Source organism: Ochotona princeps, chromosome 22 (genome assembly GCF_030435755.1).
Source record: "Ochotona princeps isolate mOchPri1 chromosome 22, mOchPri1.hap1, whole genome shotgun sequence".
NCBI classification, from domain to species: Eukaryota; Metazoa; Chordata; class Mammalia; order Lagomorpha; family Ochotonidae; genus Ochotona; species Ochotona princeps.
This window is the reverse complement of record NC_080853.1, coordinates 29,114,951-29,137,989: the sequence shown is the minus strand read 5'-3', so window position 1 is coordinate 29,137,989 and position 23,039 is coordinate 29,114,951. Positions and strand designations below refer to the sequence as shown.

The window sequence follows — 23,039 nt, the reverse complement described above, 5'->3', positions numbered from 1 at the left end:
TCCGAACACCGTTTCCTCCACCCCACTGTGCAGCTTGTCACTGCTAATGTGATTCTTGGGATTCTCAGCACCCCGCATCCTCTTGATCTTTACTAAGATCGCTCTGCCCCGAGTGTGCTGGAAACAAAATGTTCCATGTGCTCTCTGATGTTTAAAATAACCAGTTGGGTTCCTGCTGCTGCCCTAATGCCAGGACCTGTTCCTCCCTGCCCCCGCCCCTTCAGGCCTTTCTATGCCAGGGAGAACACACAGAGAAAAGGGGTGAGGAAGGGGTCTGAGCCACATTCCTAGTTCATTGCTGGCATCCTTCATTCAGTATGTTACATCTTCCGTGGGTTAATTTTTCAGAAACTTGGTGGGGAAAAAAAAATGGAATTAAATGATTAATTTATTAGGGTACAAAACAAACAAACAAACACTAAAGCCTGTGAACAGTTTTTCATAGTATTTGCTGTGATCTCATTCAGGATCACTTGTAGGCGTGAATTTCAAAAATATTTGGCCCCTAGTTTGGGCCAAGTAGTTTAATTCATTTTTTCATGAATGTTTTGGTGTCCCCTCTTATCAATTTCTTACATTGTATGAAATGTTTTGTGAACAAGAGACATCCTATTTCCAGTAGCAAGAACCATATTTTTTTCAGGAAATGGCAAATTCTTCCTGAAAGTATGTTCAGGATCAGCTGGTCTATGTTCTGAGAATGGAGGTAGGCTAAATAACTTAAGAAGAAGGCAGGAAGCATGGATACTTCGATCCACATCATTTTAGGACTGAGAAATATGAAGTTGGTCATCTCGTGGCTTCTGGGCACATTCATGTCTCCCCTGAGAGAAAGTGAGCTTTCAGAGTCCACAGCAAACAGAAGGGGAGCCTGGGGATTGACACAGAAACTTGTCCAATCCATCTCTTTAGCTTAACCTTACAGAGGAAAAGGCTTTCTTATTTTTTCTTCATTTTCTTTCCCGTTATTTTCTGTTTTCTTTTTCATGCCAATGGACAGAGAAGAAATTCTGCCCTTCCTCTCCCCCTCCCCCATTTAAGAAGGTCATTCCAGTAGTTTCCACTGTCCACGGTTCCTTCTGGGCCTTTGAGACACTTGATTGGTCGCAGGCGTATTTCTGGAAAAGCCACCGATCATTGTTTTTATTAGGGTACGGCATAGCTTTGTAGTAAGATGCTTTGTGTTTTATTTGCTTTCCTTCCTCTGCCCCAGCTGTTTTTGTTTTCGCAGCATTGGAGGGAAGGTTAAAGTGCTGGTGACCTCTGCTAACCTCGCCTATCTCTCCAGCCCACAGAGCTGGAAATCTGAACGAATGAAATGGCAACATCTAGACCAGAAGCTGGGGTGGGCTTACCCATGATTTTGTCCACCTGGTAGAGAGGATGAGGTGGATGGGGCAGAAGGCCTCGAGTTGAATGAGTACTTTGGAGAAAATAGCTATTGATGTGTTGAATAACCACATTGAATAAAATGTGTTGCTTGAGAACTTCAGCACTCAGTAACTGGAAGTATGCTGAGACATACTCATTCATGCCAAGGAAGAGGTTACCATGTGTGTCCTCCTCTTATTTTCTACATCTAACCCAAGAGCAAGGTATAGCCAGGACCTAATTAGGCACCTAACACAGGGAATTTGCAATCCTAAGTATGGACTAGAAATGGTGGCTTTAAGTTTTAAGGCTTTAAGTTGTCCAGGTCAAGTTCAATTCTTAATCCATTTAGCTCCAAAGCCCATTTCTTCTCCACACACACACACACACACACACACACATCAGCCTTCCCAGAGAATTCAGAATATAGCAAATTTAACACTTCTGTGACTGCTCTGGAAGTTGACAAAAGAGACTACGACACTCAGCAACTAACTCAGAGTCGGTGAGACTGTAGTGTCCAGTCTCCAAAACGCTTCAGGCCCAGCCTGGCCCAGCCACTCCTTATGAGGGGTCACATGCTGCCAAATATTCCTTCTGCTTTTACAAACCACGCTGCAAGGGCCCAGCGACGTGGCCTAGCGGCTAAAGTCCTCGCCTTGAACGCCCCAGGATCCCATATGGGCGCCGGTTCTAATCCCGGCAGCTCCACTTCCCATCCAGCTCCCTGCTTGTGGCCTGGGAAAGCAGTTGAGGACGGCCCAATGCTTTGGGACCCTGCACCCGCGTGGGAGACCTGGAAGAGGTTCCAGGTTCCCGGCTTTGGATCGGTGCGCACCGGCCCGTTGCGGCTCACTTGGGGAGTGGGTCATCGGACGGAAGATCTTCCTCTCTGTCTCTCCTCCTCTGTGTATATCTGACTTTGTAATACAATAAATCTTTAAAAAAAAAAAAACACGCTGCAAAAGCAAGGATCTCAAAGAACAACATAATTAATAAAATCGCTCACATCCTGTCTAGATGAGGAGCATTTTATATCTACAAATTCCCACTCTGCCCTCAGGCTCTCCAAGAGTATGAGAATGTTTCCAATTTTAAAGAGGGAGCAAGAGAGTAATTGAAAGGAGCTGTATCTTGGCCAATCCAAAGGATCTCAACAGGATTTATAGTGAACTGCATGAGGGAACAAGGTGATCACCAAGTACGTCACCATGTCCCAACAGTCATGCTGTACTAAACTTCAGAGAAAGAAATAAGACATTCAGTTCTCACCAGTCAGACACCCTGAGATTCTATATTAAGAGTGTTTTGATCAAGTTTCAAAGGATCTAGAGGCAGCGAAGTGATAACGTAAACTGGTGATCCATTTATGTGGGTTAATCAAGGCAAAAGGGACAGAACGGGCCAATTAAGTACCTGGGGCAGTCCAGCGATAGATGAGGCATCAAAGGCAAGTGCAAAGATAATGCCACTGGGAAAATCAATTGAAGTCATTCGTGCATTTCCAGAAGGGGGAACATTTAGGAATCACTGGGCTGAACCCAGTGAAGTTGTGTGGTCACTGTGCAGCCAACAATCAACATAAGAGGCAAAAGGTTTAGCCTTATCTTTTGAAGTAGGCTGCTCGCTACATACATGCATGTTTCCAAAGTGTATTCTTCAGCATGCTAAGACACGTCTATACAACAAAATGCATACGGAATACCTCCCACTACCTGCTAACTTGCAGCCAGTCCTTCCCAAGAATACCAAACTAAAGATTATGAATAGCACTCACCAGCTACATCTTGTCTGCTTCCTGACCACTCTGTTCTTCCAATCACAGCAGCGCTGCCTCCATTTCCTGTGCCTAGCACCCTCTCCTTTGGCTTTTCTCCTGGCTAATATGTTCCTGTCCTCCAAATCTCAGATCATTCATCTTTTATGGATCCTTGGATTTGGTCTTAAGGTGAGTCATCAAGGCAGCTCTGTTCATCAGAGTTGCAGTGTCTTATCTATTCATGTAATTATTTGATTAATGCCTACCTCTCCCAATAGGATGTAAACACTTCTGCTTCTATATCTTGCTGTTATTTCTGAGAAACCTCGCACTGCCCACTTCCCATGCTCATAGGCTGTCATTGCTTCTACCAAGTAACGCCTTACTCTATTTCATGAATCTGTTAAGAAACATTCATTTGTCTTTCAGTTGCGACTCATACTATCAACTGTTGGATATTTCTGAATTTTTCACATCCACATTCTACTAGCAAGAGGAACTGATAGTTTAATACATCTTTTTTTTTTTTTTCACTCTATGGTACCCTGGACGACACCCAAATGGGCTTCCTTAGGGTCAGGAACATCCTCCATCAATTGGCTTTATCAAGGTTCGTGATAGTAAGGGGCCAGGTTCCATGAATAAGGACAACAGACAAAATGCTTTTCTCATGATGAGCTTCTTGTGGGGCATTGACAAAGTTGAACAGGGATCTTCTGTGAGAAATCAGGTTGAGTAAAGAGAGTAACAGGAAACAAGAAAGGATGTTCAGGTATTATCTTAAACTAAATCTGCATCCCTCTGTGTCTATTAGGAACACAGTTAAGATGCAGTGGTTAAGCTCATGTAGCCTGATAAGCAAAAACAGACAAAAAGGCCTGAGGGGATATGTGCACTGTTTCAGTTGTGATGGACCCTATGGAAAGCATAACAGAATGACTGGATAAAGATGGGGCCATTTTGGATCCTATATACTAGCTCACTCTTACTGTTGGCATGTTTCTGGTGAGAACTGATCAATTTCATGCCTGTCTCATTTCAGGAGTGGAGAGAGTACAGCAACTTACAAAAAACGCGAAATACTTCCGACAGAGACTGCGGGAAATGGGTTTCATTATCTATGGCAATGACTACTCCCCTGTTGTTCCTGTGCTCCTTTATATGCCTGGTAAAGTTGCGTAAGTATCCAAGGACTCTCAGAGTCATGCCTGCACCCCAGGCTGACCCGGGCAGGGTGGCTCTTTCAAGACTGTGTGCTTGTCGGCAGGGCTACCAGATGATGCACTTTGAACAGATTGCTCAAGTTCAGAATCCAGAATCCAGATGCCACCTGCCAGCCCATTGGTAGGACTTTCTCAACATGCCTTGCCCGAAAGGATTCAGAGGCTAAGGCCAGCTTCTCTCAGGCTCTGTGAACATGGAATAATCACTTCTCTCCCCCAGTCTCAACTGTAAATTAAGGATGGATTTTCATCTTTCTTTAGACCTACAGTCTTTCCCAGGCGTAACTTCTGAAGGCCTTCTCTCTGTGCTATCTCCCATTGAGTGTTCACGGCCACCCTCAGAAGAGGAACTCCTCATTTATGTTAAGCATGGAGTAGCTATGACTTTGAGCAGTTAAAAAACTTAGCCACAAACATGACAAGCAGTAGCAAAACTAAGATGGAAAAGGTAAACAAGCTTAGGTTCACTCTGAATCCTGTGTTCTTAACACCAAATGTTAATATCTTTATTATAAGCTGATCACAACTTGTTTCCCACTGATTGCAACACTGCAATTCTGAAATTGAGCCCTAGCAATTGCAAAAAGATTTAAGCAAAAAAAAAACCCTTTTTCATTTTCACACAAATCTGTATGTGAGCCATTCCCCAGATATTATTTCTGTTATGTTTTAAGAAAATTAACTCCAATCTTTTCTAAATAGAAATCTTTATTTGGGTTTCTGCCCAAACACAGCATAGGAAGTAATATTAAACATGCTATTTCTCAGATGCCAGGGGTTCTAGCCCATTGTCAGCATAACGACTTTGCTGAAATGTCTCTGTTAGGTTTGACTCTCTAACAATCAGAATGGTGGAGTATTTGAAGGACAGAAAATGTGCTGGTGTTAAGAGGTATAGGCCCTGTGGTGGAGAACTCATGGGGTAAAACTGAGTTATAAGTTCCCTAAAGACTGACTCTTTGGAGCATTCTCTCATGTCGTTTTACCACAGGCAGACAACTAAAATGTACGTGAGGTTTTTAGCGTGCCTTAGCATTACCACAAGCTGGCCCCTTGTTTGTGACTCTAAATTTAGAAAACAGTGTTTGGGGTGTCCAAGAAGACAGTGTGAGGCAGAAATATTGCACAATGCACTACTCTGTGCCAGTGGCAGGGAGGGGTGACAATGGTGATTCCAAGTAGAAGATAATCCAGAACCCTTCACCATCTGATTTTTGGAAGGCACAAAAGGAAACCAGTGTTTATTCAAAGTGGTTTGGAAAATGGTGTGTTCTGAATGCAAGATTTGAACCTTGATATTTTATCGCTAAATAAAAAAGGCACCAAATATAAACTTGTTTAAGATGAAAATTTAGAATGTTGGCATGGAGGCAGCAGGGAGTGTGCTCATTAGTTTCAACTCTGAGGGTGGAAGCAGAATTTCTCAATAAGTTGAGAAAACCAATTTGGAAGTCTATGAAGAGTGAAGAAAAGTGCATTGAAACTGGAAAAGTCAATATGACAAAAATGCTTTATGTAAAAGTTACGCAAGAAGCTTACAGTCTACTGACTTTGCCTCTTCCTACCTAGAGGAACCCTGGACAAATTACTCAACCATCTGACTCTCCTACTTTCTTTTTTTTTTATTCATTAATTACATTGTATTATGTGACACAGTTTCATAGGTACTGGGATTCTCCCCACCCCTCCCCAAACCCTCCCACCATGGTAGATTCCTCCACCTTGTTGCATAACCATAGTTCAAGTTCAGTTGAGATTCCCTCATTGCAAGCATATACCAAACATAGAGTCCAGCATCTTATTGTCCAGTCAAGTTCAATGGCTTCTTAGGTATACCCTCTCTGGTCTGAAGACAGAGCCAGCAGAGTATCATCCCGATCAATTAAAAGCTCCAACATACCATCAGTAAAAATTTACATCATTATGGAATTAATTGACATAGTAATGAGTAACCAATATGTTAAAAATAAATGCGAGTTCTTAACTACCTTCTGTGACCACCTCATTGACATTTCAATTTTAGTTTATACACAACATATAACATACATAACATGTTATACATAACATCATATCATCTTAAATTAAGGCAAACATGAGGTATTTAACCTTTTGGGATTGGCTCATTTCCCTTAGCATTATGGTTTCCGACTCTCCTATTTTCTGACCACTAAAATGAGATATAATACTGCCTGCTTCACAAGGTCATTGTGAAGGCCGAACAAAAGGAGATCTACACATCATCTGGCATGCTGCCTCCCCTCAAGAACTCCTGTTAGTTACTATTAATAATATTGCTCATATGTATAAAATACTTAATATAGTGCCTGGGTACTATATGCATTCTTCAATCTTTGACAACAACTTTGAGAGCAATCCAGAAAGTTCATGGAAAGGTGGAATTAAGGGATAAGTTTATTTGGGAGCAAAAAATTTCTCATAATAAACGTTTTCCATGAATGTTTTGAAGACCCCTCATATTACTACTATTCTGCTACAATGATGGGAATTAATTTCAGTGGGATGCAGTGTTGAGTCTCCTTGATGGCATGGCTCTCCAAAATATCCTTGCAGTCTTTGGTTACATGAATAAAAATTGAACTTCCAGAAAAAATTATGTAAAAATTCTGCTATACCTCACATATCAGTTTTACTATACCAGACACTGGTTGATAATATAAGCTGTCTTTAAAAAAAAGATTCATTTGTTTATTATTGGAAACGCAGATTTATGGAAAGAAGGAGAAAAAGGAGAAAGATCTGCCATCTGCTAGCTCACTCCCCAAGTGACCACAGTGGCCGAGACTAAGCCAATCCAAAGCCAGAAACCAGGAGCGTTTGCAGGTCTCCCATGCAGGTGCAGGGTCCCAAGGCTTTGGGCCATCCTCAACTGCTTTCCCAGGCCATAAGCAGGGAGCTGGATGGGAAGTGGGGCAGCCAGGTCATCAACTAGCATCCTTATGGGTTCCTAGCACTTGCAAGGCGAGGATTTAACCACTGAGCCATTGTGCCAAGCCCTGTCAGTCTTATTCCTCCCAATTTAAGGGTTTTTGTTTGTTTGTTTGTTTGCAAGAGAAACAAACAGTAATGCATTCTCTGTTTTAAGACTTATTTATTTATTTGAAAAGCAAAGTGATAGAATGTTGATGAAGAAACACAGACACACAGAGAGGGAGGGAGGGAGGGAGAGAGGGAGGGAGGGAGGGAGGGAGGGATAGAGGGAGGGAGGGAGGGACGGAGGAAGGGAGGGAGAGAAGGAGAGAGGGAGGGAGGAACGGAGGGAGAGAGGGAGAGAGAGAGAGAGAAGAAAGAGGAGGGTTTGCCAGGTGGATGTCGAGGGCCTAGGTAATTGGCCCATCATCTGCTGCTTTCCCAAGTGTATTAGCAAGGAGCTGTATTGGATGTGGAGCATCTGGGACTCAAACTCACACTCAGGTTTCGGATGCCTATATGACAAGTGGCAACTTAACCTGCCATGCCACAAGACTGGCATTCCAACTCTATGCAGTCTAATATTGCTAGACTCCAGTGGTCTCACACTGAGGGTGGCATGATTATCTCCAGGTATAAAAAAAGATTCTGAGACTCCTAAATGTTCCAACAAGTCCGTTTCTAGAAAAAATCAGAAAACTGCTTTCTAAGACTCATCAGTGGTCGCGAGCAAAAGAGCCCAAATTTAAAGTCCTTTACAGTTGCCTCCTAAACAAGTTCTTTTCAACACATGATAAAGTTTTAGTACTGGGGGACATAAAAATTCATGTCTCTTTAAGGCAACACTGTATCAATTTAACCCTCTTTGATGTCATTTTGGGTGATTATAAAGCATCAGTCACTATGATGGGGGGGAAAGAAACCTAATTGTTTTAGTTGCCTAAGGAAACTGTGAACAGGTTAGTTGCAAAAGTAATGTCATTTGTTGCTGGCAGAAAGTACTAGCAAGAGCCTACCTGGCAGCCTGGCTTTGTGTCCTTCCATGTTTCTTCCATTGGGAGTTTACTTGTAGAAAAGCCTTCGAAACAGAAAATCAATTGTAGAACTCAGAGCGGATGCACGTCTTTCATTTGCTCATTTTAAAAAGCTTTGATTTTCTGAATGAACTGTGATGTCTTCAGATTTCCACCTAAGCGGAGCGAAAATAAAACCTGCAGTCAGGTATGCTTTTGAACCAAGTCCTGTCACAGCTCTATCCTAGGAATGTTAGATGGAGTTTACAATAATGTGATTTCACCCATAAAACGTGCCCTCAGATCAAGAATGCACTGTATTTAACTCCTGGTGCAGATATTGCGCTTTCCATCCACATCCGTGTTCTTGGAAGAAGGTGACGCATGAGGTGACAGATGGCTGCTTGCTCTTCAATGCTAATTAGTATTATTTCACACAGTTTAGCTTCTTTCAGCCTACACCAACTCTACTTTGCTCTGAGGAGTGCAAACCCGGAGACTCATCATATAAACACCCAGTGTGATCATACACACTTACTGAAAATGCCAGTTGTAGTAGCATACATTTGAAACTCAGAAGTACGACAGTGAGTTCCTAGGCTTACCTAATGAATCAACAGTCATCTCCATTGTTCTCTGCTCTTTGGCAAAACTGGCTTGCTTTGGTACAAAGAGAAACATGCAGACAGAGAACAATGGTCCCCTGGGAGCTGCCCCCCCCCCCCCCCAGGACAGGCCTGTGAGCTCCGGTCAGGTGATGTGTACTCCAGCAATAAAAGCATTTGACTAGTTTCTCAGAGAGTGAGGGGCGCTCATCCTGTGCAGTTCCGTGGGCAGCCTTCCATAGGGTGATCAAGAAAGAAGGGAAAAAAAAAAAAACCCCAGCCTGTTTTCAGGCTTTCTCAGTGAGAAAACTTCCTCCCCTTGGAGCCTGCCCAGTGGGAGTCAAAGGGCTGATATCACCTTGCCCGTGGCAGGGGGTGGGAGGGGGCAGTTGTGCGTTTCTGTAGGTCTTGCAGTCTCCTGGCCTTTGTGTGATAACCTGCATTCTGCATGAGGCAATCAGCAGGCAGACGGAACACAGTCAGAGGAACGGACAAGGACACTTCCTGTCCACATCTCGCTCAAGAATTCTGAGTTATGACTGGACGGTTTCTGTGGTGCTGTCAGCGTCTAGGCTAAAATAATACACCAACAACGTCTTGGTGCCGAGAACAGATCTAAAGCAGTGACTTCATTTCTGGGTACAGCCACTCAGCAATTAAGGCTTCCTGTAGAACCACAGAGCCCCGACGAGGTGGCAGGAAGACTCCCTTGGGGACACATGCCTTTTTGTCTGACTTTGACTCTTAGCTGGATGCTTTAGAATCATTACTGGCACGACACTGAAAAACAAAGAGACTAAAAGGATGAAAAGGAAGGAATCCTAGCATGCAATAGCTGTATCCTGAGGCAGATACACAGTTACGTGATCCGCATTCCACAGGTTGTGTGCAAGCAGCAAGTCGTCTGTGGGTGCAGGCTTCTTAACCTGCATCTTTGCACACACCCCTTTAACTCAAGAGTAGGTTAATTATTAGCCCTGTGGCAACCTGGCTCATTCCCACGCTGCAAATACTGTTTCTTACACCTGTTGCTTATATCTGATTTGCTGTTTCTTATATCTAACTTGATGGAAAATATAATAGTTGGCGCTTCAGTGGCATATTGGCTTGGCTTTGGGTCCTAAAGCCCCTCTGATCCCTGATCCTCAGATTGCAGTCACTGGGACAGGCATTTCGCCTTGTCACGAAGATGCCAGTTGGGGAGCTTGTATCCCACAATGGAGAGCCTAGGTTTGTCCCTTGGCCCTGGGTTGTGACTCTAGATTCCTGTAGGTGCAGCCCGTGGGTGGCAGTGCATGTAGGTGTGGAAACCTGGGGCTCAAGCTCCTGGCTTCCAGGGTCAGCCTGACCCAAGCCCAGCTGCTAGATGCATTTGGGGATCTCTTTCTCTCCCCACCCCTCTCTCTTTGCCCTCCAAAATAAAACATTAAAAAAAATTATAGTCATTAGCGACCTCCTGAAATGCCCTCATTACTGAGATTAGTTTTTATAGAGATATGTAGATTTGTGTTTCATATGTGGGCTTTATTATGTAACTGAAGTGTATTACTTATTGGTTTTTATTAAAAGAACCCTTCAGATGAAGGGTTTCACATCAAAGCTGACTTGTTAAGCCAGAGCCACATGCCACGTACGACAGCATTTCTGCTCCATTTCAAAGACTTAGTACCATTAATTATCTAATGAATGTGTCAGGCCCCATAATGTCACACACTCTCTAACAAGCAGCGTCAAGTGTCTGGCCATTTCTTTGTCAATTTTATTCACCAGAAGTTTAATTCCAATCATCTTCTACTTATTATGAAAAAAAAGTCATTCATAATATCCCCTTTCTGCAGGCAGGATAACTTGATCTTTTCTCAGCTCAACTCATTTAAAATGTTTTTTTGCTTTGTGTTTGCTTTTTCCCCAAGGGCTTTTGCAAGGCATATGTTAGAGAAAAAAATTGCCGTGGTCGTCGTTGGATTTCCAGCCACTCCCCTGGCGGAAGCGAGGGCTAGGTTTTGCATTTCAGCATCACATACCCGGGAGATGTTAGATACGGTGAGTACTGCCCAAGCCAGGAAATCTCCAGTCCTGGCCCTTTAGCTTCTGCACAAGCCCATGCAATGACACAGCCCAAGGTTTTAGAAGTTTCTCTCTGGTGATTTAGAAAAACACCGAGGAAACTCACGGGGAAAAAATAAGGGTACACCTGCAGCTACTCAACAATGGGACCATTTTAATAGACAGAAAATAAAATTAGTTATCAAACGTCAGAGTCAAGTCAGTATTTTGGCTCTACGGTAGCCAATTTTTCTGCTACTTACTTGTTCTGAAATGTAAAAACTGTTCTTACATGCCTTTAGCTGTTGTCATCTTTACATTTTTTGCAGCTAACAAATCGACCCCAATAAAACAGGATCTGCTTACTTAAATGTTGGAAAACCAACAATAAGACAGAGCTATATTTCATCAGCCAAAGAAAGATGGAAATTATTTAAAATCTGCATTTTATTGCCCCTTGTCTTCAATGTTATGTTAATGCATAACATCAGAGAATTAAGTCATCCCAATCAGTTTGGGCTTCATTGTAAACACTATGGAGAGCTTACTATGCACAAACTAAGTGAAAAAGTCTAGGGAAAAAAATAATGAAGCATGGAACAAATAGTGCCATGCACAGTAAATCAACCTTGAAAAAGAAATATAGTAGGGGACCTGATAGTTCACAATAACCCAGTATGCACTGTAAAAACAAATAGAAGAACAGAACCCAAAGTCTGCAGTCACAAACCAAATGTCAAAGAAGATGATTGGCCTGTTTTGAGCTGTTTTACGCTGTGAACAGCTATAGAAATGTCACACCATAGCCCATTCATATATCCAATTATTTTAATAAATTAAAAAAAACATGGAAAAATTTGGGACCATGAAGATAGGGATGAATTTTATAATGGGGGAAGTTCATGGGCATGCCTTTTTATAAAGATTATGGAACACCTTTCCAAGTTTTTTAACTAGTACTGCTGCATAATCTTGCTATGATGAAACTGCTATGACGAATGCATTACAGAGGATAGAGACAAGTGGAAGCGATGTAAAATGTAGCTGTTTGAATGAAACAAGAGATGGCAAACTGATGGCAGTAGGAACCAAAGAAACGGATCTACGAGCATTCATCACAAAGGCACAGAGTAGCCTTGAGCTGGTACAGCACTGGATGTGAGGAACACATGGAAATAGGGAATGGAAGATGAGGTGTCTAGCTCCAGTAAACAGAAGCATGGTGAAGCGGTTAAAGAAACAAGCTACAAAGTAAGGGCCAGCGCATTGTCAATGGGTATGGGGGAATAAAGTGAGCATAGTGTGGGACCCACTGAGATGATTCTTCTATGGACCCATAATCAGAGAAAATCAGATGCTGAAGCTGCAGGAGTATACAAGGCCAGATGTACCACAATCTAGTGAACTGTGGTTAGAGTTGATGGTGAGAGATATATGACAGCCAGTGAGAGGAAGCAGACCAAGGCAGATATCTGCATGATGCCCACATTCCTGAGTTCATACAAAGTCACAGTCAAGGAAATAGACTTGGGGTAACGTATGGACTGATGTGTGTTAGACACTGTGAGAGCTCCAGGGAGAAATGAAATCAAAATATTCGCCCCTCCAAAAAAAAGAAAAAGTGTAAGTGGAGTGACAGGGTGACAGGTAAGAAGAAAGTATTGGATTTGCCATTGGTAGGAGCCTGGTGTTCCTTACAGCAGGAAAATGCAGGGAAAGGAAATAAGAATATAAAGGATAAAATGGTGAAGGGGATAGTTTGAATCTTAATCTTATATACACACATACACACAGTGCCCTTGTGTCTTAATTTCTTCACCGTTATTACTGTAGGACATAAACATGAGTATTTGCTGTGTACTTGTTACACATCAAAATTTACTGAGTGACACATTTACAGCTGGGCTAACTCCAGGCTTTGAGATGTTCCATCAGCAATGTTGAACTCTATTGCTCTTCTTCATATCCCTCTCTGTTTTCCACCTAGGTCAGATATTTCCTTTATATTCATTTGTCATTTTTTCTTAAAGTGAGATAACTTGATGGTTACAAGGAATTGGCAGGTATTACAGAAACATTGTTTATGAAGAAGATCAAAACTTAGAGACCACAGCCAGCAATGGGTGGACACCTGCATGTGTTGGCACATCAAGGGAAGAAGATCATGAGAAGGCAGACTATAGGTGTGCACGAGGAAAAGGCATAGCTTGGGCGTAAGCTCCTCAAGATGCCCAGAGCTGATAGGCCACATGGAGGAGTCTGGTATTCTCAATGATCTAAGGAGCATTGGGGGACCCACACAGACTCAATTCTGTAGATATCAGATCTCATGATTCTCTTTCTAGGTTCTTAATTGATACAAAACTGATTTGAAAGGAGCCCCAAGGTATCATCTATATAGATTCTTCTAAACTTTTGAGATCATACACCCAACTCAAGGGAAAAAAAATTGAGTAGCTCCTTACTATGTACATGAAAGAAGGGTAAAACAGAGGCCCTGTTGAACAGACAAGGCGTTAAGATAGCAACCACACATCAGTGCCCACAGAATGTCAACTACACCAGACAGGTGCACTCAGCACCCAGACAAACAGGCCTTCAATGAACTGCTCATGCTAAGTGATGCTGGCAGCCAAATCAGAACACTACCTCCTGGGGCTCAGACACATGGACCAGTGCAGTAACAAGCCCCTGTCCTCTTCCACTCATTAAAATTACCTGAGTTCTTCCTTACTCAGCTAAGGAACTCTGATTTACGCTAGAGGTATGTGCTGAGCAATCTTTCTTTGAGCAGGGGCGGTTTTAACATGAACTGTTGTATTATGTATATTATAAAATAGACACAAAAAAAAAAGAAGTGAAAATTTGGACATAAAAATGGCCAGAAATCCTAATAATTTCCTCTTATACCCTCCATGAATTGGTTCACATGTTGGTTCACAATTGTGGGCATGCCGTTGCAGACCCCACCGAGCTACCCCACACCCCACCTTCCACAACAATAGAAACTAACCCAGACAGACGGCATTTAACGGGTAACTGCTTTTGTTTCTTTAGCCCTTAGATCAAAAAAAAAAATCTAAAAGAAAACTAAGAACACTTTAAACACCTCAAGTCCAATCACCCCAACAAAATAACTTTCAACATGTTTGTGGATATCTTCCTCTTTCAAAATATAGCTCTTTATTTATTCATTTGCAAGGCCGAGTGAGGCCAGGGACATCTTCCATTTGCTGGCTTAGGCCACCCAAATACCCATCACAGAGAGGGAGACGCCAGGCTGGAGCCAGGAGCCAGGAATTCCAGCATGATCTCACACACAGGTGGTGGAATTCAGGTGCCTGGCCATCACTTGTTGCCTTCCATGTGCATTAGGAGGAGGCTAACTCAGCAACGGAGCAGCTGAAACCTAAACGAGCACTCTGATATGAATTGCAGGAGTTCTAATCAGCATCTTATTTGGTTGAGCCTTGACACCTATTCCTTGGAATCTTAACTGATAGTAATTTGAAATATTTCTGAAAAGGAAGTTCTGAGCTCATTAATCATTCATTCCAATGTTGGTAACCTTCACTTTACCTTTTTGTTGTGTTAGACTGTCATACTGTTTTGCTCTTCAATGAGCCAGTTAAGACAAACAGACTCAGAAGGGTTTAAAAAAAAAGTATAGAATTTGTGGTATACTACAAGTAAAAATTACACTTTTGACCTTTTTGACTTGAGGTTGTTTCATCTGTACAACTGGGAATAAATTTACCCACTAAAACCAGAGAACGGAGGCAGGTGACTCCATGTTTCTTTGTACGTTGAAGTCCTTTAATGTCATGTAGCATAGGGATCAGTCTTTAAAACCAAGAGTGGGGTGGGAGGAACAGATCCCAGAAGGATATCAGCTCATCAGTTCCCACAGCGATCCACTTTGCACTTAACCATGTGGCTTTGCTGTGTCGCAAAGACGTTATTTCAAGTACATTCTGCAACCTTTTCTTTGTCTTCCACAAGAAAATATCTAAGCCACTAAATTTTCCAAAGTAAAACCTAAATGGATAGGCTCGGGTCAGGTGTTGATATTCCACTCCTCAAACTACCCCAAAATAAACAAACATTCATAGTGTGGAGCTTGACCATTAAGTGAAAGGAATTAGCAACTAACAATCCTTGTTGGGCTGAAAAACCATAGCCTAGAGATGTGTATGTCGATCCCTTCCCTTAAAGCCCAAAAAGCTGGCTGAATAAACTGAGGAACTCCGTGAGGCTTGCCATTTACCTGCACCCTACTTGGGTTTCACGACTGATGGAAGGCCATCTCATTACAGGTTTTGGAAGCCGTTGATGAAATAGGTGACCTCCTGCAAGTGAAATATTCCAGGCACAGGACATCTCCACGCCCTGAACTCTGCGACGAGCTGAGCTTTGAACTCAATGATTAAGTTGCCTGGGCCTGAATGTCAGGACAGAAAAGACTGGCAGAAAGATCTCCTTGCTTCAGGGGCAAAACAGACTGTCCTCCCTGCTGAAGGACTAGTTTGTTTGAAATGACAGAGATGTTGCTGTGTTTTTTAATGTCTCTAATTCCAGACTGAGAAAACAGAGATACAGTCCCTGATTTAACCTTCTTCTAAGTTTTCTAGTAGAAATATACACACATCCACACAGGTGCATACACACATGTACACACATGTACACTATGTAGGATCTTTTTTTTCAGTGGCAGTGAGCCTACATTTGAGCTGCTGTTGGGCAGCCCTTCTGGTCCAGATCCTTTCAGGGGATCCAACCGAATGAGAGATTTCGAATTTTAATTTTATAATCTCACGAAGTGTTTACTCATTTCACCTGCGGATGTGAGGGTGGTGGATGGTATCCAACTTCCATGTTCCATCCATACAAGGACCAGCTAGAACACACTATACCAGGGGAGGCTGCAGGCAAAAGGTAAAGAAACTGCTTCTATAGTTTGCCACATGTGGACATTTTCCAAGGACAAGTGTCAAAACACATAGTTAATGCTCCATGGGAGAGACCAGAATTGGCCAGCAGCATCTAGCAACGTCTTTGAAGGAAACTTTCCTTTGCCTCTTCCTGGTCTCCTGCAGTTTTACAGCTGAGCTTTTGAGGTTTAGAAAATCCAAGACTTTTGTTTCCTCCAGAAAGCAAGCACAAGCCCAGACTAAAACTGTAAGGTCAGAATAATTTGAGCAGTGTTGGTATCACGCTGAGTAAATGTTCAGCATTCGCCACCTTTATGACTTTTCAGGAATACATTGCCAGTTTCTTACTGATTTTTTGTGGGGGAAAGGGTGAGATTCAATTTGCTTTGAAGCTAACTCCTAAGACCACACTTGAAGGATGTGTTAATTCAAGAGGGACATTGAAAAGTCAATTCTGTCTTTTCCAAGACTGGGCTAGTAAATGTTACTGTCACTTGGCACATATACTCAAATCTAGTTCAAAGCAAACTTTGGTGCAAATAATTTGTTTCTCTCTGTCTCTCCCCTTCTCTCTCTCTCTCTCTCTCTCTCTCTCTCTCTCTCTCTCTCTCTCTCCAGAAAGTTTCCACAAAAAGTAACCCTTTGCTAATTGAGTCTGGTTGGTATGGAAAAAGCCAGCAAAAGCCCTTATCTTTAACAAGCTCCCAGATGCTGCCCAGATTTGGAAACTCTAAAGAGCAGTGGTGACCTTTTAGCCAAGCTTCTGTAACAGTTTGAATGAGTTACAGAACATTCCACTCCATCAAATGACACTGTAAACAAATCACTTCAAGAGAGGGCTGGCTTTGTGTGACACAGATGGGCCCAAGCTTTCGTGCTATGTGCTGAGATAGAAACTCAACCCACATTGCCAGCGTTGGATTCAGTCATGTGCCCGGGATGCTCAAAGCATGTGCAAGAAAAAAAAAAAAAAAGAATCAGCATGGAAAGCTTTCCATGGGAAAGATATAATTCCAGTGGACACATCACTGTAAAAGTGTATCATAATGACAAAATTCCTTAGGAACTCTTAAGAGCCATAAGAAGTATTATTAATGAAAGAGGAAAAAGACAGGCTCTCAAAAGGCCGTTGTTCCATCTGGACTGACTTTAATAACAAAATCCTAATGCTTCCCAGTGAATTGGCGCAGCGTTGGTTGTGCAAGGAACATGGGTGTCATACAAACATGCTAAAGAAGCACGAGCGTCTCGGTCATTTCCTTAGAAAATGCACATTTAAATGACATTGTTCCTAGTGAGCTGTCCAAAAGGCATGAGTATCTCCAGTTCCATTAAGAAATGAGGAGGTTAAAGAAGGTAATGCAACCCTATCCGATGTAGACCCGTCTGTGATCTTCAGACACACTTCGCGCCTGCCGTTTGGATGTTAAGCCCTTTCATGGACATCGTCCTGTGCATAAATGCCCACCATTACCTTCATGGAGACGCTTAAGTCTAATCCATAATGGAAAGTTAATTACCCCCACACACACACACACCCAGAGGAGGGCAGTATGGAGATTACTCCCTTTTCATCAAGATCCAAGACAAAAATTCCCATTTCTGCAAAAGAGCCTATGTTGACTATATGTTTAAGAAAACATGTGACTCGAGTGGAATGGGTACCAGGTGTAATGGAGGCACCTGCACCCCACAGGACTGCTAATGTAAGAGAGCATATTGCATGGAACAAGGCGGATTCAGAACAGAGTTGTCAATAATAAGATTTTTTTTATACTTTTTATCAGGAAAGTCCTCTACTACAGGTTGCTAAGACCATGATTTCAATTCAATAGAGATTACTGAGTCATGGGAACTATACCATAGCCAAACATTTCTCTTTGGTTAGATCTGTTGGGAAAATAGAATCTCCCAACAGAACAATTTCCTCCCACGACCCTCTTGTTTATATATATGTACATGAGAATTCCTGCACATACAGACAGACAAGCACATGTGCACAGGGACATATATGTACTCTTCCTTTACAGAAAATCAAGAGTATAAAAGTATTGGCATGAGAGTCTCATTGGTTTATAGGCAGATGGAAGGTTTTGCACTAGAAAATGACCTAAAAAGAAAGAGAAACAAAGGTTCCAGACTTCCAGGTTGATATTTGCAAGGAGGATACACCTTTATAGCAAGGAAATGGCATAGCCTCTTTCCAACTTTTGAACAACATTGTCACAGACATTGGCCCATGTTAACTTTCAGCATGACTTGGTTTCATAGGCCACAGGTTTAGAATTTTCTAGAAAAAAAAATTTAATGTTAACCACCAGGTTCCACACAACACCTCCACAACACCCATGTGACACCACTGATTTGTAATAGCTGCAGTGACCCGGGAATCTCCATTTGAACCAGCCTGTCCAGTTGATTTTAAGCTTGTCCAGATATCTCATAATATAGCAGGAAACTTGTTCTGATTCTCTATGGATAATTACTAGTAAGGTCAAGTGAATTTACTCCATGGGCAACATTTTCCTTCAAAGACATTGTGTTTCCCTTTTCCACATAACCTCTCTTTAGTGAGAATGGACCACATCTTGAGGAATAACCCACCACTCAATCAGACAAGATCATTCCTTCTCCAGTTCTCTTCCGGGTCACTCCCTACAAGATGTTCCTTCTTGTTTTTCCACCTTGTTTATTTAAATACGGTCTTTTTTTTCTCTTTTATTTCCCTATCCATAACAAAACCCTTCAACCTATGATTATTTATTTATCCCAAGAACAGCTCCTCCAATATGGTGAAAGTCTTGACAATTCTCTAAACGCTCCATGTTCTTTCATATTTTTCTTCAAAGAGAACAATTGTTATAAACTAAGCTCTTATTTTAAAATCCAGGTTCTATGATGAAAACTTGACTCCCTTAAATGTATACTCTGATTTATGTTCATAATAATAATAATTGTAATGATAACCTTTACAGCACTTGATGAATTCTTTGCAATTTTTTTTCTGGTTTCAGAACCCTAAATACAATGTATTTAAAGTCAGATCTCTCAAAACACTACTTCCAGCTATCTACTGTTTAAGAAATTAAAAGGAGGCTATACCTAGGCAAGTGTATTCTAGATAATTATTATAGAAAATTGTCTAAAGGTGTTGCGATGTATCTGGTGTGTGTATGTATATGTGATATGTGTGTTGGGCGTATTTCAGCAGCACATTTGAGATGGCCAATTTTACTTCATTCTAACTGTGAAATGTTTGCTTCTTTGATTTAAAAAACCACCAAAATTAATTGTACAAAAGAATTAATCAATGCTTTCATGTTAAATTAGTTTTCCTTTTTAACAGAGGCAGAGATTCACATTTAGGACTTGGCCTGTAGAACATTGAGAGCGCTGGCTGAGGCTGGCTTACCCTCTGGTTCACAGCTCCTTCCAACTGACATCACACTGGTAGCTTGAAAAAGGCCACAGTGGGAATATTTACACCACGTAAGTCAGCAGACATTACAAATCAGCATTCCAGAGACTGGCTGTTAAACATTCGGCAGCACACCACTGAGCCCATATAGCATGGCACAATAATACCTACGTGGAGTGAGGAGTCAGGATTAGGAAGAAGGAACAGTTGAGCCGTGACATGATCACGGACAGTCCTGGGGGAACTGTCACAGACCTCAGTCCCTAGGGAACAGATAACCTTTCCAGTTATCTCAGACTGGATTCCCTTCATGTCCTCCTCCCCATAAACCAACCAGAGAGAACAAGCTACTTGGGGAGAAGTGTGGGGCAGAGCATTAACCCGAGGGAAGATAATTCTATTCAGCTAAAACATTTTCTGGAGAGGCACTGCACTAAAACATCCACTTTTAAGAAAAAAATGATCAAAAATCATCAAAAATAAAATTTTTTAAAAAAGAAAAATGATCATTGGGAATGCTAAATATACATTAAGATGGAAAGAACAGTATAGGGAAAACCCACATGACCGGTCACCTGGCCACAAACATCATCCACCTATGGTCAGACCTATCTGTTCACCTGTCCACTTCACTCTTACACTAGACTCTCTGGAAGCAAATCCTGGAAATCGTGTCATTTCATCACTGAAATTTCACTAAATTTCTCTTAAAGGTAGAGATGTCTTAATTTGATCTTTTCCCGGTCAAAACCAGTAATTATTTCTAAAGTAGATATGTGGAAACTTCAAACATAATAAAGCAATAGTTTTTAGATCCTCACCATGCACCTCACACTGTCTTCAGTGTACTCTTGTAGAGATTAATAAGGAAAGGAACAATACTGAAGTTGCTATGGGGAAGTAAAGCATAAAGAGAAATCCCAACACTCAGATAGTACCTTGATTTTGGGGTGCTTGTTGTCTTTATTAAAAAAAAGATTTATTTATCTTTATTGGAAAGTCAGATTTTACAGACAGAAGGAGAGACAGAGAGAAAGATCTTCTGTCTGCTGGTTCACCCCCCAAATGGTTATACAATAGCCAGAGCTGAGCCCATCTGAAGCCAGGAAGCAGGGGCTTCTTCCAGGTTTCCCACGTGAGTTCAGGGTCCCAAGGCTTTGGGCTGTCCTCCACTGCTTTCCCAGGCCACAGGCTGGCAACTGGACGGGAAGTGGAGCAGCTGGGCTTTAAAACCAGCACCCATATGGGATCCTGGAGTGTGCATACAAGACGAGGACTTGAGCCACTAGGCTACCATGCCAAGAGCCTTATTTATTTTCTTTAAAAGATTATCCTTACTAAGCTTTATAATGTTAGCAGGAACAATTGAATCAAAAAAGAACAAGCCCAGCTTGGCAAAGGTTTCTATATGTGCCAGTCGGAGTTGAAGGCGGGACTTATTCTAATTCTTGCAACCCTCAGTTCACATGAGAAGCTGAAATCTGACATTTGCAAGTCAAGTGCCCTGAGAAGTCGCAACAGATACAAATCGGCAAAACATCCAACAACTGAAAGTCAGATGAGATGCAAGAGGGGATTTTACGTTTTATCATGGCATGACACAAGGCTCGTTTTTATTCAGCCCAGATGTTAACTTTTATATCAAAAATATTGATTGAAGGCGCTAGTGATTTTGGCTCTCAGCCAAGTTTATTCAGGATCTTTCTTAATTAGGTTTGGTTTGGCCACAGCGCCCAAGGCCAGGAGTGGGCCTGGCTCCAATCACCACGTGCGGCACTCCGCTGCATCAGGCCCAAGCACCCAGGCAAGGGCCGGCTTCAGCTCTTTTGTTTCTCCACCCTCCAAGTCTGCTTTTTTTTCTTTTTTTCCAAATTCAGTGCCTGCACACAGTAAGTGTGTGAGGAGGACCAGGAGGGTGTGAGTGCCTGGCTGGGATGAGATCAGTCTACCCTACCACTGGACTGAGACTCCCAAGCATGAATGAAGCTCTGTGTGTGGAAAGCGAACGCATAGCAATGTGAGGTTACGGAAAAACGTCTTGGCATCTTTTGAATGAAAACTTTTCAACAGGCCAAAGCAGCGGTCTATGAGTGTTTTAAGAGAATAAAATAATCTCCTTAGCCAATAATATATAATTTCCTCATAATATATCTACTTTGCAAATAGAGCTGTCATACAACTATTTTATGGTATCCCTACAAATTTCATATAAATTACACCAGTCTTTGAAAAACACCAAACACATCAAGCTTCAATAGATCAGTCACAAATTGTACTTATAAAAATGGATGGTACATTATACATAAAAATTATGTTCCTGTTAAAAAATATAATTCATTTTCTCTGAAGCATTTTTAATGAGAGGGTCTATGAAAATGTGTTGCTGTTGATGTTTTAGTTCTCATTATTTTGTTTGACAGTCAGAGAGACCGAGAGAGAGAACAAAAGAGATACCCCATTCACTGATTCACTTGCCAGACACCTGCAGGCCGGAGCTAGGCAGACACAGAAGCTGGGAACCGGGTACTCAATCTGGGGACCCCACATGGGGAGCAGAAATTCAGTGACTGGAGCTGGCCCTGCCATGTCCGGGGAATTGCGTTAAGGGGCACCTGCAGTCAGGAGTAACAGGTTCAATAACAAACCCAGGGGCTCCAATGGACGACACAGATGCCTTACTCAGTATCTCAGTCACCAAGCCAAGTAATCACCTTGAGATTATTTCACCTTCAAAAAATTCTTAAACACAGCCTTGAAATATAAATTTGTAAAGGATTTTATTAATGGAGCAACTCTAGAAAAAATCAAATGTTAAAGATTTTCTATATAGGAGATACATTATATAATCCCTTATATGATCAATGTTACAAGTATATTATAAAGAAAAATTGAAATATTTTATTTAAGGGAGTCTGTTTTAGTAAAATGAAAAATAGCTCCTGAAAAGCATACTACATATTATTTAGCATTTTTATTAATATACTAATCAATATATAAAATATTTATATATAACAAGTGTATTTTATGTAAATAAGTCACATTGCTCTTATTGTGTATTTATCATTGTAATATCCACATAGAAAACATGGATCAATGTGGTTCGCAATTGTGAGTAAGGACAGAAACTCAGGGATGACCAAATATTTTGGAAAATGACCGGCATTTCGATTGGTGATCAATAGGGAAAAGTTTTACTGATGGAAACAGAAAATTCAGGACAGAGCTAATTATGATTTTTATAAGCAAAACCGATCATCTGAAGATACCACATCCATGCGATAAGAATAGGGCAATATGAAGATGGAGTCACAATTCATGAGCTGCAAAAATGTTTAATAAGCAAATGTTCGATGAAGGCAAATCAGTAGAAAGCAAAGGAAAAATATTTTTAAACCTGATAATATAAAGCAAAAGATGAAAAAGTCTGAGAGAAAATGTAAAAGGTACGGGGGACCTTATGCTGGAAGCCCAGTCCATACCTGCCTAGTAAAACGTTGTTAAAAAGAAAAAAAAAAAACAAACAAGAGCAGCATTAAATCAAAGAGATTACAGAGCCATGTTCCTGAGCTGAAGCGAAAAGCAGCCCCCAGTGGACTGGTACGCCCCAACAGGACTGAAAACAGCTGTTTGCATAAACACTCCTTCATGAGACTTTTCTACACCCAGACTAAAGAAGCCAAAAGCGTACAGTTAGGGGGGAAAAAAGCTAAAAAAAAAAAAAAGAAAAAAGAAACTGAAAACAACA

At 41.6% G+C, this 23,039-nt stretch overlaps 1 protein-coding gene across 1 annotated transcript in view; it reads left to right on the top strand.

Moving 5' to 3' along the window:
* SPTLC3 (serine palmitoyltransferase long chain base subunit 3) overlaps window positions 1-15,436 on the top strand; it is a 118,305-nt gene extending 102,869 nt beyond the window's left edge. Inside the window, exons 10-12 of the mRNA XM_058679697.1 lie at window positions 4,173-4,308; window positions 10,813-10,942; window positions 15,262-15,436. Of these exons, the coding sequence (XP_058535680.1) occupies window positions 4,173-4,308; window positions 10,813-10,942; window positions 15,262-15,375 (380 nt within the window). The 3' untranslated portion in view covers window positions 15,376-15,436. The remainder of the gene's footprint in view (window positions 1-4,172; window positions 4,309-10,812; window positions 10,943-15,261) is intronic.
* Window positions 15,437-23,039: the final 7,603 nt, after the last annotated feature.